At 36.1% G+C, this 21,197-nt stretch overlaps 2 protein-coding genes across 2 annotated transcripts; both read left to right on the forward strand.

Annotated features, from left to right (window-relative positions):
• Window positions 1-745: 745 nt before the first annotated feature.
• On the forward strand, window positions 746-13,714 carry LOC117122127. Its single transcript, XM_033267604.1, has 8 exons — window positions 746-937; window positions 2,249-2,411; window positions 3,332-3,456; window positions 4,380-4,529; window positions 5,372-5,686; window positions 8,057-8,105; window positions 8,366-10,497; window positions 12,340-13,714. Exons 1-8 carry the CDS (start codon window positions 868-870, stop codon window positions 12,513-12,515), a joined length of 3,180 nt encoding a protein of 1,059 aa, XP_033123495.1. The 5' UTR covers window positions 746-867; the 3' UTR covers window positions 12,516-13,714.
• A 2,319-nt stretch (window positions 13,715-16,033) lies between these two features.
• Window positions 16,034-17,935, forward strand: LOC117122160 (toll-like receptor 2). The gene is made up of 2 exons (XM_033267668.1): window positions 16,034-17,101; window positions 17,383-17,935. Exons 1-2 carry the CDS (start codon window positions 16,053-16,055, stop codon window positions 17,933-17,935), a joined length of 1,602 nt encoding a protein of 533 aa, XP_033123559.1. The 5' UTR covers window positions 16,034-16,052.
• The last annotated feature ends 3,262 nt before the right edge of the window (window positions 17,936-21,197 follow it).

Here is a 21,197-nt window from a genome sequence, read left to right on the forward strand (position 1 = left end):
AGAAACTATTGATATTTAGGGTGGGGCTACACATTTACTAGAAAATGACTAATATTATTTATTACAAAATTATAACATGAAGAAAAATATTAATAAAATCATATGCCGCCATCAAAACATTTAGCTTTTACTCTATAAAGTTTCCGTTAAAGATTGTCAATTAATGATAAAGCGTGACTTTAGACTTTTCAATGTATATCTAGTGTTTTAAATACACCATTTCCGAACTAATATTAAATGTGCAGGTGTGTTTCGGCATACTTGACTCAAGTATCTTAAGCTACATCAAGTTAGCTTAATCCGGCCCGGAAGTAGCAGATACTTTAAATGAAAGTATCGGTATGATAACACTCCCTTTGGTCAATTAAAGGACGACTAAAAATCTTAAGATAACCATATTTATATCAACAGAAAATTATCGCTGTCTGCTAACGTTATACACAACTGCAAAACAAGTGTTTTAAAATCATCCTCAAAGTACACACAAACATACATTTAATTATTATGTTACTGTTTATTATATTTTTACTTTTAAATTTACCTTTATAGATCTATCGATCTTAAACAGGAAAATCCATTTTTTTTTTTGGTTATATATTTTTTTTTCTTGAGTTTCTTGTATCCTGTTCCTCCTAGTTTATTTGTCATCGCGGCTTTAGTCACCTTTCGTTCTTGGATTTTCTTGAATTTTGGTCCGAGCAAAGCCGATGTGTTAAGGCCGCTTTAATGTACTATTTTGTACTCGTACCAGTTTAATGTTGTTGAGGGCCTCGAATTATTTTAAGAGAAGGGATAGGCACCCGGATTTCAAATATATAGGCTTCCGCTACTCCTGTTATCTTATTTCAGCATCCCTTTCCTTTTCAGATGTACTTGAAAACTGTCTTCTACATCTATCTGTGTCTAAGTTTATCGACATCGACTGAAGCTGTAGATGGTAAATATTTGCTGTCGTGTTAATGAACGGCAGATCCTGTCAAAATATAATATATAATAATACATTACAGTACTTATTTGTCGTAAGGTCGTCCTTCTAAATTTGTATCATTTATATTATTAATAATGTTTATGATGTTTATTGTATTGTAATTATTATTATTATTATTATTATTATTATTATTATTATTATTAAAATAAGTATAAATCGATGTTCAGAAAATTGAATTATTCTTAATCATGTAAAAAACATCATTATTCATGATTTGAACATATGATTTGAATGGTAATCATCTTACATATATTACCAAGCTACAGCAGTTCAATTCAAATCTTCAGTGGTCCTCCGTTTCCATTTCGATAGACGTTTCCGAAGCATAATTTAAACTTAATTACTGACCAATCAGAACAGGGTAATGAATACGCGCGTGTCCTACAAACACACGTCTTACCCACTCTACTATAATATTGTAGAGATCAGTGGTCTTGCCCCACAAACGAATGTGTTTGCGTGTGTTTTTACACTGTCACTTTGTGGGACCTTGGTCCGTTCATGTTGCTGGGAAACAGCACTGTAACACATAACCTATGATGTTGATTTACATTTTGGAATTTGGATTTGGAAATACAATTTTGATAGAAGCTTTCCTACTTTAAGGAGCATTTGGTTTAGCTAAAATTAAGGCCTGCGCCATATATAGGCCTACATACATCTGTACATTCCTCAGAGGCGAAGCTCTGATAGAGAGTAACTGAAGCTCCAAAATGTTGGGATATTTGGAAACCAATTTAAAAAAAAATTATGGTCGGCTATTTTCAAAATGCAAAATATTTTACGATTTTATTCCGTAAGAATTTCAGGTTTTAAGTTATTATTATTAGGCGACATAGGCCTATAATCAGGTTCAGATTAAATTTATTCGGTCCAATAAAATGGAAATAACATTTTCATTAAATATTTAAAATACCTTATATAAAAATACTACAAAATAAAATATGCAGTACAAAAATATAAAATACAATACAAGGTAAAACACCCAAACACAATAACACCCGCCAACAGGGTTATTATATAATAAAATATAATTATATTATTATATACTGTACTGTGTTTACTTTGCTAGATTAATATCAATTATATAAAGACAAAATTTTGTCATTATTGTTGCTGTTGCTTTTATTATTATTATTATTATTATTATTATTATTATTATTATTATTATTATTATTATTTATATTATTATTATTTATTGATAATACTATCATTATTACTATTATAATTATTATTATGCCATTTTTTTATATGTTACAGCATGTCCAGATGGTTGGGAGAGGTATGGTGGGAGCTGCTACCATGTACGCTACAGCGTTGAAGGCGTTGGTTGGGAGGGAGCGGCCAAGTACTGCGACAGTCTGGGGGCTAGTTTACCGGTCATCGCCACGCCAATTGAAAATAACAAGTTATATACCATGATGTATGCACCTAACACTTAAGGCCAACTCAGACAGCGTCGGCCGACGCAGCCCGACGCGATTTGTTGTCGCGTCGGGTCTGTGTGAGTTGAACGCAGACGCGATGGTGTGCGTCGGGGGCAGTCGCGTAGTAGAATATTAAACGTGTTTAATATTTCAACGACTTACGCTAGCGTAACGTTAATCGAGTGGTGTGAACTTGTGCGCGGCGTAGCGAACGCTAGTATTACCAGCAACTGACCCCAGATTAGCGTACGCCACTGATTTACGACAGTCACGCATCGGTGACTTTGAACTCAGCAAAGATTTGACTAATCAAAATAAACCTAGATGTAAACAGAAAATAAAATGCGAGAATTACGATTACGAATATTTCGCGCGAATACTTACGCTAGCGTTCATTAATCGCCCAGTCTGGACATCTCGCTAGTTACGCCATGGATTAACGTACGCCTGGCGTTAGATACGCCTGGCGTATCTCACAGGTCTGAACGTAGCCTAAGACTGTCCCCGACGATAAATCGGGTCGGGCTGCGTCGGCCGACGCTGTCTGAGTTGGCCTTTAGACATAAAAACTCGTTCATGTATACCGTATTTATTCAAATAAACGCCCTCGAATAAATGCCCGCCTAAATGGACGTAAACAAAATGGAAGCAACATCAGTTCTCAATACAGTTTATTGATGTTCTACTCCAGTAAAATTACATTTTTTCTAACCTGGTTGGGATCAATAAATCATGATCACGTTGTAAGTCGCACATTTACATTGAAAATATATCTATTCCATAAACCTAATATATTTTCATTTTATTTCACATATCCTAGCAGAAATTCAGGCAATATATTTACGCTTGTTATGCTTTAAAGGGGCAATCCACACATTTCATTTGAAAATTTAAACATATTGCATTTTGATTGTAGCATCGAACTTGGAAGACGACTTAACTTGGATTCGGACGCCCAAGTGTTTACCTGGTTGGGATATCACAACACGGATGGGGAAAGATGGCGGTGGATTGAGACTGGCAAAGTATCTACTTATGAAAGTAGGTAAACGGTGGTAAATGCATACACACAACATCAAGATGAATACACAATACAACATAATATACTGAGGAGGATGCAGTTGGCGGTAGAGGGTGCATGAGAGTCCACACCATCTTAGCCACACCATAGTTGAAGCAGAGATGTGAACATTTTGAGAATATTGACCTCTAGGTGTCCGGAAATTGTACTCTCATACCTTAAAAATCTTACCGGTAATTGATATCAACAATGCAATACAAAAATTATTTTTGTAATACAATGTAAGAGAGTGCGACCGCACCGATCCCCCCCCTCCCCCCCCCCCCCCCCACTTCTGCATCACTTCTGCATCCGCTTTAGATATAAATACACAGGTTGTTGTATATGGGAATGATGTTTGCCCAATCTGACGTGATATTGTATACTGTCTGCTTAGATGTTCCCAATTTTGAAAATAATTCTTGCAAAAGAACCCACTGACATCAAATAACTAGTCTGGTATCATAACCACTAGACCATCTAGCTTGATTTATACGAACCAATAAAGTTTATCCATTGTTTTCCTGAATTATTGAGGATTGGCTTGCGCTTCATAACCGCACGGGAAAGGCGCAATATAAATACCCAGTACCAGTACTATTTATCAACTGCCACTAATCCATTATTTCATCTGATTAATTGATTAATTGGTATACCGCAAAGGGATAGGCCTATGTAAAAATATGAATGAATATGCGCCTGTTTATATTGTCAAAGAATAGTGTCTCGTTTATAATTTCCAATTGTAAACTAGTAATAAACTTCATTATCGTTATATAGTGATAAATAGGTCAAACCAGGAAGATGCAAACAAAATATATTATATAATATATATTTTTTTATGTAAAAATATTGTTTACATCGCCTTGGTTAAACACTATATTATTTTTTTTTATTTATGAAGATTTTAACAGTGACGTTTTGAGAGATCCGGAACCGGACACGTCAAAATGCGCTGCAGTGTTTTTGTACGGAGAAGATATCGGCAAGTGGGACGACTTAGACTGTCAGTTCGCGTCACTCTTACGATTTATTGCATGTGAACGAATTGTTGGTAAGTTAATATATCATAGGGTCACCGCTAATATGAGCAGGTTTTAATTGTTGTTCAACCTTCCAAAAAAAATATCGTACTTTAGTTCAAATTTTATTTAGACAGAAATATATACATCATATTGGCAACTATACCATCACATTAATTTTATTAAAATTTTTAACATTTATAAGGGAAACATATCAAAGAAAACTATAAAATACCTTAAACTTCAATTTTTGTATGAAAAACCACGGCAGGCCATGTTGGACATGGTGATAATGGGCAGAACCAAATCTTGGCTAAATAAGATACTCTGATGAGAACTTTACTAAATGGATATTAATTTAACTTTAAAAGGTAAAGGTAAATGTAGAACAACCCATAACCCGCAGCGCCATTGTGTATGGGCGTGGTCTGTGACTACCTAGCTGCCGTAAATAGGCGCTTCACATCATTCCACAACGACAGGGGGTAAAATGAACTATAACATCCGGGTAACCCCCTACTCTTCCGAAAGATGCAATGGGTTATTTAAAGTGCACACGAGCCAGATGTATACACTGGACCTCCATTTGAAGTTCTTATCCAAAAAGACTATGTTCTACCAACCGAACCATGGGCGAGAAGCAGCGCCGATGTTAAGGCTGTAGCTAGTGGCGCACCTGCTTTACCGCTCGGCCACTCGACTCGACTTTGAGAAACCTCCTTACAGTTCACTTATAGAGTACAAACGATACACATTCACAATATTTCAACTCCATTTAGAAAAATTATGGGATAAATTGAACAGAATCTTTAAAATACACTTTGTTTACTTTGTACAATATAGACAAATTTACAATATTTCAACTCCATTTCAGAACCAAAAATAAGGCTTGCTGGCGGCCGAAATGACTTGGAAGGTAGAGTCGAAATCAAAATAGGAAACCGATGGGGAACAGTTTGTGATGATTTCTGGACTGACGAGAATAGCCATGTGGTTTGTCGCCAACTTGGATACCCAATGTCTGAATATTTTCGACCCGGATCTCCTTCTAACGCGGGATCTGGCACGATTTGGCTGGATGACGTCAAATGTACTGGTGAAGAACGTTTTTTGACGTCATGCCAACAAGCAGAGTTTGGGACCAGTGATTGCAAGCATAATGAAGACGTCTGGATAAAGTGTTATAAAGGTAATTTCGAAATGCTTTGCAAGTATTTCGATGTAGGTCTATAAATAATATAATCTATGAAGTTAGTTAATGATATAAAGGGCATGCTTAGATCAGCCGATGTAAAGCATTCACTGTAAAGATATTAAGTGGCTTAAAAAATACATCATCTTTAATTGTTTCACCTATTGTAGACCTACAATTTGTAACTACCGTACTCGTGCGAATAACCACCCGGGCGCTTAAAATATTTTTTGCACTTTTTGAGGGGCGCTTATTCAAACGGGGCGCTTATGAAAACATACCGGTAGTGGAAATTGAGGGGGCGCTTATGGAAATAGATGAAAATCGAGGAGTTCTTATGAGAACTTATTAAATTCAAGAGGCACTTTTTAAATGAAAAACGATTATATAAGGACATCGGGAAACCGAAAATTACGAATAGTGGTGCGGCGGAAAAGATAATCGTTCAGAGGGCATGGCTCGTTGACAAGAATGTTGTGAGTATTAACATAACAGCAGAAAAACAGATAAAATTAGTGGTGGTGGAGCTTGTTGGCCATCGGCTGACTGAGATTAGCAGGATGTCATGATCATTGCAGGTTTTCTTGAAAACTCAGATGAGAATATATTAAAGATGCAAATTATACTAGGCCTAGACAAATGTAAGAAGATGAAAGTTGGAAATATATTCTCTGTCCAGGGAGCACTCATCTGTCCAAGAGAAATATCCTCATTTTTTATATTGACCTAAGGAGAATGTGATTCCACTCTGCAGCTCCTCTGGCGAGGATGCAGGGGTGCGGTCGCACCCCTCTAAATTATATTAAGAAAAACAGTTGTTGTATTATATTGTTGATATGAATTATTGGTAAGATTTTTAAGGTATGAGAGTGCAATTTCCTGGCACCCAGAGCTCGATATTCTCAAAATTTTCGCGCCTCAGCCCCAACCATGTTGGAGCTGAGGTGATGTACACTCTTCACGGACCCATGGGTGCAGATCAATGGGAAGGGGAACACGTTTCTCCCCCCAACATATTTTTAAGGGGAAAGGGTTGGTTCTTCTTATCTTTTCGGGAATCAAGAAGATATGCCTGAAAATTGTTGAAATAAACTGCATAAATGACTCAGGTTTTAACGAAAGAGTGCTGTAGTCCTACAGCCAGAGCACATCTTATTTTATAGCAAGATACCAGTATACTCTGCCCACAAACATCTGCATTACCTATCATACACGATTCGAGTGCGCGTGCCTTTATTATAATTTGAGAAGTATGAGAAAAAGCGTGCAAAGATAAATTTATTTTTGGCACATGAAGCAGGTAAAGTAAATACATCAAAGACAATTAATTTATATTTTCTATGGTACATCACACCGATTAATTAGATTGATAATAATGAATTTTACATATATAACAGAGTATCATATTCATCAATCTAGAGGTACAATTTCCCCAAATTTTACCACCTCAGCCTCAACTGTGGTGGGCTGAAATGCGTGTGGACTCACAGGTTTGAAGTAGGTGAAGTGAATACATCAAAGACACGTTTTTAAGTTGTATTTTCTATGGTACCGTACATCACGCATTATATCTCTGTGGTTGCCGAAAATAGCTGATGAAGGATCATGAGAATTTGTTGGCGCTTCATTTTGACTATATTATAATGGCGATGTGATGATGAATTTTACTATTTAAAAGTGTCATTTCCGGCCATCTAGAGGTACTATTTCTCTAATTTTTGTGTAGTCACACAGCTCATGATGTAGGTCAAATAAATTAAATACATCAAAGAAAGTATTTCTGTATTTTTTTTTCTATGGTACATCACTCATAATAATTAGATCTCTGTGGTTGCCGAAAATCCCTGATTAAAAATCATGAGAAATTTGCTGGCGCTTCATCTAGACATGATGATGTGATGATGATGATCTTTACTATATAAAAGTGTCATTTCCGGCCATCTGTAGGTACTTTTTCCTAAAATTTTCTCACCCACCTCAGCCCCAACCATTGTGGGGCAGAGGTGGTTGTGGACTCACTGCTACCTCTATAGTAAAATCACCGATAAAAAAAAAGATCATGAAAATGTTTTGGCGCTGTATTTTGACTATATAATGATATAGTGATGTGATGATGATGAATTTTACTATTATAAATGTATTATTTCATTTATAGGTACTATTTCTTAAAATTTTTGCACGTACCCACTACCGTCAAAAACCTGCATTGACTTGCTAAAAAAAATCACATGATATTATTCAAACGGAAATTTTCATTATTCGAGAGGGGCGCTTATTCAAACGGGGTGCTTATTCGTGCGAGTACGAAAGTGTTCATAAGAATATGGAAACACAGATATTAAACCAAAGTAAATTTATATCTTTCAGAGAGCCAGCGGAAGAATGCAATTCCAAAATGGTTTAGTGCCACAAATAAGTATGTACTTCTACATGAATTATTTTTATTATTACGTTTTTGAATTGATATATTGTACAGATTTGAAACAAATGTTTGAAGACTCAAGCGTCGACATGACTCGTGTGAAACTGCAACTGCTAGATGCATCGTACCTTAAGCGGCTCTCGGACTTGTCACCGTGCAAACTGTTGAATTAAAAAAAACATGAACCTATAATATACCGTAGTGATTATGATATTTTGAATATAGTGATAATCATTAATGTTTCTGTTTTTTAGATGTTATGATTGGGATGCACGATGTGATAATGGTAACTGCTATTCAGTTTGCAGCGACCAGAGTCTTGTCCAAGAGATTATTCCGCATCGTCTTCGAGTCACAACATCACACACTGATCTCAGTGCTCTTGATCAATACATTCCTGACGGCTATAATACTGTGAACAACATGGAATTATTTTCTCAAAACGCCATTGTAAACCAAATGTTTACACCGAATTTTCATCTTCAGGTCATGACGAGGCGGTTGCAATTAGAAAATACAGCTATTCTCAGTTATGATGACGTCACCAAATGCTACCAATTTCACATTCTGACCCACGAAGGAACAGTCTATTATGTTTTCAGTGGCAGTCTTAGAGGTTACTCTGTAGCGATCTATGCAGAAACACTTCACATTCCCAGTAGTTTTTGTTTACACTTAATCAGGTCACCTTTAGCAAATATCCCAACAGTTCCAGCAGAGTACACAGCGTTGTCAATCACATGTGTTGGTGTTCAATCGTTGTCTGTAAGCCGAGGTAATAATGATGATTGTGCAAAGAACATGATGCTTGATACCATTTCCTTTATAATTAACCTGGGACCATCAAAAGAAATATTGGAATGGGTTATCAGTATAAAATCCAAAATACTAGTTAGGGTAGAAAATGAAGTGCGATTCGTTCCCAGTCTCTCTCATCGTAGCTATGAATCATTATTACGAACATATCAAAATGACCTGGAACTACTCGCAGATGGCCTCCAAAACTTTTTAGACAAGGACACTCGCTTTGACGAAAAGATAGAAATACTAGAGCTGTTCCGATCGAATGCTAAAGATGTGCTAGCTGCCAGAGAGCTTGAATATACCAACGGACTAAACGAAATCGCGGTGTCTAAGAAAACCATTGAGCTTCTCCAAAAAGAGTTTAATGCTTTACAACCTAAATTAGAAAATGTTAGAAGGAAATTTGAATCTGATGTCAAAAGTTACGCAATCAGAAAATCGTTCCAAGCTTTTTTTAGTTTAGTAGAAGGTATTGCAAACGTCTTTGGTAAAGCTAAGAAAGATGAGGAGGATGTATCTGTTAAAGACATCTTTAAAGTTGTAGGCCTAGGATTTCTTGACATCTTGAATCTGATATTTACAATAACTAAATTATTTAAGACAATAGACAACGTCGATTCTTATATCGATGGTAAATCTAATCCTTCATCTCAAGAACTCGAATCATATATAACATCAATGCACGAATTGTCAAATCTTCAACTGACTGTGTTGACATGGCAGTCCTTAGAAAACGCCGCCGACGGTCTTCTTAGTCAGGGAAAAGTTACGGAGATTCCCAGTGCTGGTGAGTATAGACAAATAGTGTCTGACGTAGCAGATTATGGGCGCGCGTTGACAGAGGAAATGATCAGGCACACGCAGCTTCTTCTCCAGAAGATCGAAGATATGCAGTGGCTCAACGTCAGTAGAAACGAGGCGGAACGGCTAGAAGACGTCATTCAGAAGGCAAAGGAACAACAAATTAATCTTCATTTCATTTTCTCCGAGCTTGATTTCCAAATTTATTTTATAAAATATTCCGTAAAAGATACGGTGAACACGTTCTGCAAATCTAAGTTTTACTATCAGTTTTATGAATGTGACGTTGCTAGTCTACCAGTGATGTCCGATTCAATCCGGCTGGTGCGTCAGAAAATTGGGTCGTTGCTGAGAAGCCAGCTTCTAGGTTTGGTCAAGTTTTCATATGGACGTACGCAACCGATTATTATCACGAAAAAATTGAGAGATAAAAAGGATTGTTCCCGGCGAGGTAAATACGCAAATATTGCTGACTGTCCAGTACTTTCCTTCAAGCGCAAAAACGTTGTTTACTTTTTTATTGGATTGAACAGCACAGAGTTTCTTGAACTTTATCGTGTTCGCATTGAAAAAGTAAGAATTTATCTGAATGGTGATATTGGCAAAAATAAAGAAGGGTCAGGTTGGGATGGTCGATTATTTGTTGAAGAGGGGAAAAATAAAAAAGTGAGATTGGATATCCAGACAACAGGCGTATTTTACGACCGCCATGGCACACAAAATTTTGGATTTACAGGTATTCAAGTTAATAAGAAGTTCGAGTACCGGATTGGTAACCGAGGTATGTATAAAAGCTGTTGTTGTTGTTTTGAATTTATTATTTGATGCCACTGTAAACTTTTTTCCCTATGGGATTGATGTTGTTACTGGCATTCGTGCTATTATTGGTGGATGGACTGTTGGAACTGATCTTAATATTGAGAGTGGTGATATGGATGCGTGTATCATTGTTTTATTATTACTTTGAGCGAACGAAAAGAAAAATGGCACTCCTGTATAAATGACATAAGTTTAAATGACTTCGGGAACTGTCTTCTGTTTTGTCACTCTCCATCATTTGAGAGACCAAAATAATATTAGGTTAGCCTGAAAGTTATTCTAATAAATGGCCCATCCATCCGCATAAAGAATTTTTAAAATGATGCTTACTATTTACCAACATCTGTAATTTTTTTCCGGCTAAAAATAAAAATCTGACAGGTTAGGTGGGGGAGGAGAGGCATACGTTTAGATCAGCCAATGTAAAGCATTCACTGTAAACAAATATAAATTGGTTTGATTTATATTTGGATAGCTTCAAAAATACATCAGCATTAATTGGTTCAACTATTGCAGATCTACAATTTGTAACTAAGTATATTCTATATCTATATTTGTCGGCTAAAAATAAAAATCCGATGTCCGAACCTGGATGCACCCCAGGATGTTAACGTCCTGACCCTCTCTTTCAGCACACCACCCGCCCTCCTCTCCTTAAAGCCTGGATACGCCACTGATATTATGTACAAGGTTAATATTCTAAAGCACAATATTGAATACTGTAATGTTTTCAACTATAGTTTTAGAAAGACTTATGCAAATAAAAGAAAAATTACCTTTTAAACAAAGAAGAAATCAGCAAATAATTTGGTTTTTAATGTTGACAAAAAGCAGGTAAGTTACTGATAAAGAATATAGTAAAAACTGGATTATACAGTCCTATATTCAGGTACGGTACATGCTAAAATGTTGATAGATGTAGACATACATTGCTTATTCGTCACGTACCGTAAATCCTCGAATAAGCATCGCTCTCGAATTAGCGCCGCACCAACCGTGATGTTTTTTTCGCCGCTGTGCTTTTTCGATAATTCTATTTTGAATAAGCACCGCTGCGCTTAATCAAGAGTACATATTACCCTGTGTCTAATGAAAGCATTGAGAAACAGGGTTTTAAATACAATGTAGGCCTATACAGCGTATCAAATAGATAAATAACACATTGAAGACACAACCATATCTTTATAAACGTTTGATAGGCCTACCGTACCGAACTACGGGAATACGTCATATAGGTAACATGGGAACGGGCATGGAAAGCGCCAATATTAAGCGCCGTTCTCGAATAAGTGCCGCACTGAAGCAGGGTTGGCGGCAGTGGGGGTCGAGGGGAAGCCGAAACCCCCCCCCCCCCTCCTGTCAGGGGGAAAAAACAAAATTCGTCAGGGAGAAAAAAATATGTATTTTCTACATACAGTATATAAAATCGATTCAATAAGCCTTTGAAACTGTAACTTGTCATATTTTTCGGGGCTGGGCCTCCTGGACCACCTTCTTTGAAACATTTTGAGCGACGCCCGACCCCGCTCACTATGCTCTCGTCGGGGATATCGGAAGTCATTTTCGGGCGTCTAGAAAACAAATATTTTGCGGGAGCATTCGCCGGACGCGATTTTTTTTTTTCGTTAAGAGCAAAACATAGAAAAACATATAAAGCGCTCTGATTGGCTAATGATAAGATACGTCATCGAACTTTTGTTTGACAGTCACAGTTTTAGAGACCGAAATTCGAGACCCCCCATTTTCAGTTTCAAAATGTAGTATCGAAATAAAGGTAAACCATAACATAAATATTTTCTTGCAGAAACTCCGATATTGGATGGCGATATATATAGTGCCGAAGCAAACTCATTCGTGAACACGACCCCATTCACGACGTGGTGCATACGTGCTCCTGTTGATAAAAATGCACACTTAAATCTCGACAACCTTTCAAGCATCGAAATACATTTCTTTGGGACGGCTGTTGTTGGATATTGAAGAAATTGGCATGCCATTTATTCAACATATAATATATTATTGATAATTATTAATTATTATATACCATTTTATTGGATTTATTTTGAAACAGCGCCGCCAACGTCTCTAAACTCACTGGAGCACTTCCAGCGGTCTATTTGTGCTCGTTAATAATTTAGTTTTATCGTTAATTTAATTCATGGTGGTAGCTAGGTAGAGCAAACTGCTAGGCCTTAGAAAGTCCCCCAGTGGTAGTTGCCAGGTTATCGGAAATGTTTATTTCAAATTTCGTGAAAATGGTCTATTACTATCATTAATAATAATTACCATTAAAAATTAATTATTTTTAAATAATATAAATTTTTTCTAGATTTGTATTGATTTAAACTAAAATATTATTTAGGTGGAATGGAAATAGCCAGATAAGGATGGTTAAACCATGGAGAAATTTGTTTATATAAACATTTTTATTGATAAATATTGCTTATTATGAATAATCCTTTTATTACTATTACTATAATTAATGATAATTACCATTAAATTTTTAGATTTGTTGTACTGATTTAAACTAAAATATTATGTAGGTGAAATGGAAATAACCAGATAAGGAAGGTTGTTTGATGCAGGGTCTTTATGATGTTCATGAATTTAGCGTCAATTGTCATTAAACGGTCATCCTTATTTCTGGCAATATTATTATTATAATATTATTTTATACTGAATAAAAAAAAAGACATTCACCGTTTGTGTGTTCTGATAGATAGTGAGAGTAAAATTCAAAAGTAAAATGTTTAACTTGATCAAATTGAGCTCAAATCTAGTTTCTAGTTGCTACTTGCTGTCACTGATTACAAGTAACACAAAAATAAAAATACTGTACAAGTATAATAATTATACTGAGTGACACCCATAAATGTCACAGTGGCGGATCAAGGAATTGAAAATAGAGGGGCCCCACAAAGAGGGTCTAGACCACCTCAGCCCCACCATGTTTGGGGCTGAGGTAAGAAAATACATGATTAATGCACCTCTAGATGACTTTTTTGATAATTTGGAAAAAATAAAGGGGAGGGCCTGAACCCGCCACTGTGTCATATTTAAGAGCTATCAGAATCTACTGAAATTAATAATATTAACAAAACAAGTGAATATTGTAACATGAAGAACTTAGTATTTTTGCAAATAGTATTTTATTTGACAATAAAAACTAATATACAACCTTTGAGTTTTTTGGTGTTTTTTTTTTATTATGTATGTTAGTCTCCGGAGAGGAAAAGTCGAAGAACACTGTCTCAGGGTTTTTTTTTTCAAATGATAACAGTTAAGATAATGATGATAATGATGATGATGATGGTGGTGGTGGTGGAAATGACGATAATAACTAAAAATTATTTTATATCTTAGAGCACACAAGATGTTGCTTCACACAATTACTCCGAGTATTGTATCAAATACGTATGGACTATAAAGAGTACAGTGTTCTGTGTTTGTATGGAGCGCATCTGCATTCAAGCCCACCTATATTAGAGTAGAGAGACACAACATGGATTAAGTGGCTTCCTCGATTATACACACACAAGCGACCATTTTGGTTACTCACTCACAATCGCTACACGCTATCGCCGACAAATTTCGGTGATGCTGATTGGTCGGTCGAATCATAGAGAAAATTTTCTCTATGGTCGAATCAGGAAGCCTTCTCGATTATGTCGGGGACTGCTATGCGGTACAACGATACTGCACTGAAAACACTGAGTAGCGTCAGCGCAGTGATTTTAAGGAAACCAACCTTCACTTTACAGTAGGCCTATTCCGTCTCTAAATGAACTTACTCGTTGGTGGCGCTGTCTAGAATGAGAAAAGGGTTCAAAGTCATGATTTTTTTACTGGAAATGCATGATTGCCTCTGCTTCACCTATTTTCATTTTACGAGTGCCACCAAAATTAGGTGCCATTTTTAAATTTAAAGGGGGGTGCAGGGATGAAACGATTAATATTTAATATCAAATAGGGGGATGACGGTGACGGCATATAATTTCGGAGGGTGGTATTCGAAAACGAGGCTCGTCAACTGGGTCCCAAAAAAATGGTGCTACAGGATTTCGAGCCAGTGTTAAAAGATAGGGAATTTCCTAAAATGGACCGACTTTTAACGGCTTGCAATCAGTAAAAAATCGAGTCAAACTTTAGGTATTTCAACGTGAATTTGGCCGCTCTTTTCATTTATATAGGTTGTTCCTATGGCTCAGTTTTGTGTAAAATAACAGATTGCCCCAGTTTTTATTTCAGATTTGTGCGCTGCGATAGGAAGTCAGCTGATTCACTCAACCGTAACGAGCTGGTAACGACAGCCAACTGTCGAGACGTACATCGCGAGAAAAATTGAAAGGGCCATTGATGCGTTATGGCGGAAACATTTAATATAAGACTAGAGAAAGACAGAGAAGAAATGCTTACGGTATGCATTTGAACCTGTTGTACAACAGGATCCACAACAACAACAGCAGCAACAACAGCAATTTTAACGACAACCTTCTTCTTCTAGTAGTAGTAGTAGTAGTAGTAGTCGTAGTCGTAGTCGTAGTCGTCGTAGTCGTAGCAGTAGCAGTAGCAGGCCTGCCCTTTCTTTAATATAGGGCTTTGACCATTCACCCAATAATCCACATGTAAACTGGTCTACACCAATTCTCTGAAAGCTGTACAAGTACCAAAAACGATGTAATACAATTTACATGGTTGTGGTTTTTTGTCGCTTGAATTAAAATAATGGAATATGGGAGTCTGCGGTAGCTGTACTATTCAATTAATCTAATTTGGTATAGATATAGACCCCCAATCTAGATTCGTTAACATGAAATATAATATTACTAATAGATTCTTAAACTGATATGTTTGTTTATCAGACTCGGAGGCTCTTTGCCATTAGCTCTTATTAGTACTCTGTCTCATGTGGCCCATTACGTTACAAAAAATTCCACACATTTGAATTTTTAAATTTAACAATTAAAACTTAAAATACAAGAACAAATAACACGGAAAACCGAGGAACCAAGGACAGCCCACAAAAGATGTCGTAATACAATCTTATTTCCAGAGAGGTAAAAATATAAATAATAGGCCTATAAACATTAATTCTTTAAAACTTTTAGAAATATATACATTAATAAAATATTGCGGGGAAAAAATTCTAGCATAAAAGCAGTCAGTTTAAGATGATTTTTAAGATGCATATTCAAAATATGTAAACCAAAAACATGCCTTAACATGCTTTGGAAGATAGTTAGTTTCTACAAGAGCAGGGAGAGGCCATGCTCTTAAATGGGACACGGAAATTATGAGAGTTTCCTCTGGTTTTTTTTATTGGCTATCCGAAAGCATTGTGAAAAACGACAACCAATTATGTTTTAATCGAGAACTTTATGTGATTGGTTGATGCGAATCTTATTATCACATGCTAATTGATTGCGATAATTTCACCTTCATTATTAGAATTCCGCAACAGCATTGTCAGTTATACAAGAAGTTGTGTATATTGTATATAGGCTTCACCATTCTAGAATGAAGTATTATCTGTTAGTCTGTCTGGTTATACCTGTATCTTTAGCCTTTACTTTTCAAATATGCTACAATCATAACCCTTTACGGATTAATGGGACACAGAATGCTAGTGAATTGCGATGTCCAATGAAATGCAAGTGCAGTTACTGCCTATTAAACAAAGAAGATTACTTGGCATATACTCGCATTGTTGATTGTTCATATGAACATTTATCGGCTGTACCACCGGTGGAGACGGTTCCAACTGATACTATGAAGTACCTACTGAACAAGAATGAAATCAATTCATTAAAGAACAACTCCTTCAGAACATTAACCACCCTGAAATATTTGAATATGGAATCAAACGACTTGAGTTACAGAACCATTGAAAGTGATGCATTTCGTGGATTGAAGAAACTGAAATACCTCTCGTTGAGTAAAAACACGAATCTACATAGGCTGCTGGACCAGTGGTTTGTAGACCTTACATCGCTTGAATTCTTGAATCTAACTCATTGTGGAATATACAGAATAGAAAATTATGTATTTAAACATTGCAAATATTTGCAAACAATTGATCTTTCTTGGAACGGTATTAAATCGCTCCCGATACCCGTTTTCCAAAATCTCCTCTCACTTAACTACCTATGTATTGATCACAATAAACTTACCTCTATTCCAAATAAAGCATTTGTAGGTTCTCGAAAACTCATGAATATTAGTGTCACAGATAACTCTCTCACGGGAATCTCAGAAAATGTCGGGTTACAAAACCTAATTTCTTTGCACAATCTTAGTGTCTCATTCAACAAATTTTCATGCGATTGTTATCTTGTGTGGTTTAGGCAATGGATTGACAAGGCAAACGTCACTTTCCCAGACATTGATCAGGCTTTGTGCTACGAACCAAAAAGTTTGTATAACAGCAAATTCATGGATTTTGAGCCCGATAAATTGCAGTGCAACACATTTATTACAATATTGAAGATTGCCATTCCATCTGCTTCAGCTGGAATTGCTATTGCAATAATTGGATTTCTTATGTACTACTTCAGATATGATCTAAGGTATTCTAATGTTGAAGTGTAATTATATAAAAAGATATTAGGTTAAGCTTTAGAAAAAGGTAGGCCTCGTCTCGTCTGCTTGGTGTACCGGTACTATTTTAAAACAGTTAGTAAATCGTAACTCCAGTTACATTGTTATGCACGTGTCGTTGCCATTTCGTTTCGAAAAGCCTCATTTATTCGTCAAAAGTCATTTCATACTCATCTGCCAACTTAAAATATACATATATACAATCAAAACTTAAAAACTAATCTTGACTAACTTTCTCTTTTATAATGAGGTGCTGGAATGAGAGAAGACGCCTTCGTAAGCAATATCAACAACTTGCAAATCAAGGACATTCACCAATTAATGATGAAAACATACAATACGATGCCTTTGTGTCATATAGCAACAGAGATCAAGAATGGATTCTCAATGTATTGCAACCGTCGTTAGAAACCCAACGCAACTTTAAACTTTGCGTTGATTACCGTGATTTCATCCCGGGAGAGGCAGTTGTAGATAACATCGCAAATGCCGTTAAATACAGCCGAAAAGTGCTGTTGGTTGTTTCCAAAAACTTCGTCAAAAGCGAGTGGTGTTACTTCGAACTGGAAATGGCGCGCACACGCATGTTCGAGACTCGTGAGGACGTCTTGGTTGTGGTACTACTAGAGAAGGTGTCAGCAAAAGATATGCCAGTACTCTTGCATACGATACTGACAAAGAAAACATATATAGAGTGGGAAGAACGTCAAGAGAGACAAGCGTTGTTCTGGGCTAAGCTGGAAGCACTGTTGATGTCTTCGAATTGCCACAGAAATCGACTGTTGGATACTCCTCCAGACTAAAACAGAGAAAGAAGCCAAAAAATGCATTCCTTATTATGTGTTACCAACCGTCTCGCATTGTGCAGGACGGTCCCGCATTTCAAAGTGATTTTGGATGAAACACGCATTTTGCAGAAACACATGCGTGATCATAAATTTGTCACGCATTTAGCACAAGTCTATGCGTGATAACGAATTCAGGGGAAAATGTATTTAAAATTAGAAGAAATTGGTTTTATTAAATATATAAAGAAGGTCATGCAGTAGCTTGAGTAAATAGAGAGCTTTCGTTATCTCGTTCGAGACAGTGGCATATCCAGGCGGTGTCTCTTATACACATCTAGATGTGTATAAGAGACAGGCTCCCCTCCCCCCATTCGAAAACTTCGAGGCAAAAAAAATTAGGCTAGTCTTATGCTTATGCTGTCACGGTTAACGTCGGGAATCTAAGAAGCAATATTTTTCAGTGGGCGTGGCCACCGAAATTACCAACAATTATGGTCGATGGATAGTTACTGAAAAATAGATAAAAGAACGTGGTAAACAAATTAAATCACATTATGTAACTAAGCACAATCGAAAAGTACCTGCTTGTTACATAATGCGATTTATGCAACAATCATGTATACCGTTTCCATTTTTCTCGTTATTATATTGTGATTTATCAATGGCAGATCCAGAAATACAAAATAGAAGGGACCCAGGGAGGGACTTTAACAAATGAAAGGTCTAGACCATTTCAGCTGAAATAACACAATTTATAATTATGGCACCACTAGATGGCGCCATACTCACACTTAAATTGTAATATACCGCAATTTTCTATTTTCTTTCTCCATTTTTTTTATTTTTAGAAAAATACAGGGGGGGGGGGGCGTTGCTTGGCCCCTTTGAATCCGCCACTGTTTATAGGTTATGTAACAAGCACAATGGAAACTTACCTACTTGATAAATTTAATTTTAAATTTAATTTAAAGTAGGTTTAATGCTTTACCGGTACCAAATAAGTAGGTGAAGTAACGATGTTAGTGGAATTTGCCTCTTATAATTCTGGTTCCGAGGACATAAAACATTTTTTTTTGTTTCCATGTAGAAATACAAATATTAATGATATTCGTATTGATGAATTTATGAGGCTAGAGGATGAGTTATGCTACAGGATCGATTGACACTGTTTGTATCTGGGGACTTAAAACTTTAAACTTATGCTTGGTGATGTTTATAGATAGTACAGAAACAGGTGCATATTTTGATAGAATATGAAAGTCGTACTTAAAAAGAGCTTGACAAACAAAAAATGCAATCCTCAACGAAAAAGTAAACCATAATATATACCTCCAATAATGCTTTTGTCATTAGCATCTGTCTTTTAAATCCATGGATTTTTTTTTTCCAAACTTATATCCTGAATTTTAAATATTTTTATCCCAATCTCAAATTTTACTCAGCTTTGATACAGTGCCTTAATGTACTACTTTTTAAAAGTTGAATAAATATATCTTGATATTTCACTCCCATTGTAAATGAAAATACGTATAAGGATGAAGAGTGATAGAAATCCACAAGAATAAGTGTTGAATATTTCGTCGTATCAACTACACATCAACAACTGAGAGAGGAGTTAGGCAGGCAGAGTCTTACTGTGCTAATAAGCAAACAAGTGAAATGACTCTTTTGATACTTTTTAAGGGGGTTGCAATTTAGATTTTAAGTTTTAACATTACATAATTTTTGTCCTTTTTTCCCTAAACATCAACAATTAAACATCAATCAATTTAATCACCAATTTTATCATTAAAGCTTTTAAATTCTAGTTTTAGGCCTACTTCAAATTTAAGCAATTTTTTACATTTTTAATCAATAGGCCTAATGACATTGCTTGTATTTTTAGGAGTGATTGATTTTTCCATGACTGCATAATTAATTGTATTACCTTCTTTAATGCTTTCGTATTGAGATTGTGACTTTCGTTTTGCTTTTACTGTATTTTTTAAAACTGTGGATTGTATTGTTTTATTGTGAACGCTCCGCATAGCATGTGCTGCTGATGCGGAAATGTATATTTCAAATAAAGTTATTATTACAATATAACAAATTAAAAAACTGCTTCGATAATAATCATCGACTTACTGGATTATGAGTGACTCATGTTTCACTTTCAAGTAATGTTATGGTACGTAACGTTTAAGATTTTTTGGTTGAAAGAAGAAGTTCAAGAAATATATATATATATAATCACTTTATTTCTTCACAGAAAAAGTACAAATGAGTCAAATAAAGGAAAACATAAAAGCCTAGATCATTATCCGAAACTCAGAAGGCAAAAAAGAAAAAAAAGACAGTCACAAAGAAAAATATTGAATATATTATACCGTTAAACAAGTCCATTGCTTAATTTCCATCGTTGATACATGTGACTATAAAGTTTATTTTTGCATAAAACTCAAAACTAAGAATAGGCCTAATAGTAGTACATTTAACCTCAACAAACAAGGAGCATCACAATCATCAATAACTGAAGCTTGGTTTCCATACAATCGCTACACGCTATCGCTGACGTCAGCTTTCGGTGATGCTGATTGGGAAGCCTTTCCCGATGCGTCGTGGACTGCTACGCAGTACAACGATTGTGTATTACTGTATTAACTGACGCTCCATGGTTTCCGCATCGCTACACGCCATCGCCGACAGTTTTTGGTGATGCTCCCCAAAGGCTCCCGAGAAAATACTGTAATTCGCAAAATATTTTGATTTTAGGTGATTTTTAACTACTTGACCGTGATTTTTTTTGTGGGTGGTGGGGGGAGACTGTGGGGCGTGAGTAATTCTTTTGGCCAATCAATGTAATGTCAAATATGTATGACCTATGCCCATGGCTGTCGATCGGTTGGGACAGGAGGATACGTCCCCCCACAATATCAATTGTCCCCCCCCCACTTTTCACCAATCTTTTATAGGTTAAAACCCCACGAAACGAGTGGAAAGAACAACAATTACGAATGACTGTCATGAATTTTTCCAAGTGCGGTGCCTGCGTATTTCCGCACCAATACTGAGTAAAAAAGCAATTGTTTGTACATTTCGTAACCATCTCAGTAACCACTCCATCTATTTTATGAATGCACCGGTTATGTGAGGCTACATTTATTATGAAAACAATGTACTGTACGTTGTTGAAATTGGAAGCGTGTAAACCTATGCCAACAATTTCACGAACTCGAGTTGTGATACCACAAGTTTACGAATTCCGATGTTACTTGACGCAATCTCGCCATGACATCGT

This window comes from Anneissia japonica, unplaced genomic scaffold (genome assembly GCF_011630105.1).
Source record: "Anneissia japonica isolate Jap-2015-1 unplaced genomic scaffold, ASM1163010v1 scaffold288265_len830512_cov201, whole genome shotgun sequence".
NCBI lineage: Eukaryota > Metazoa > Echinodermata > Crinoidea > Comatulida > Comatulidae > Anneissia > Anneissia japonica.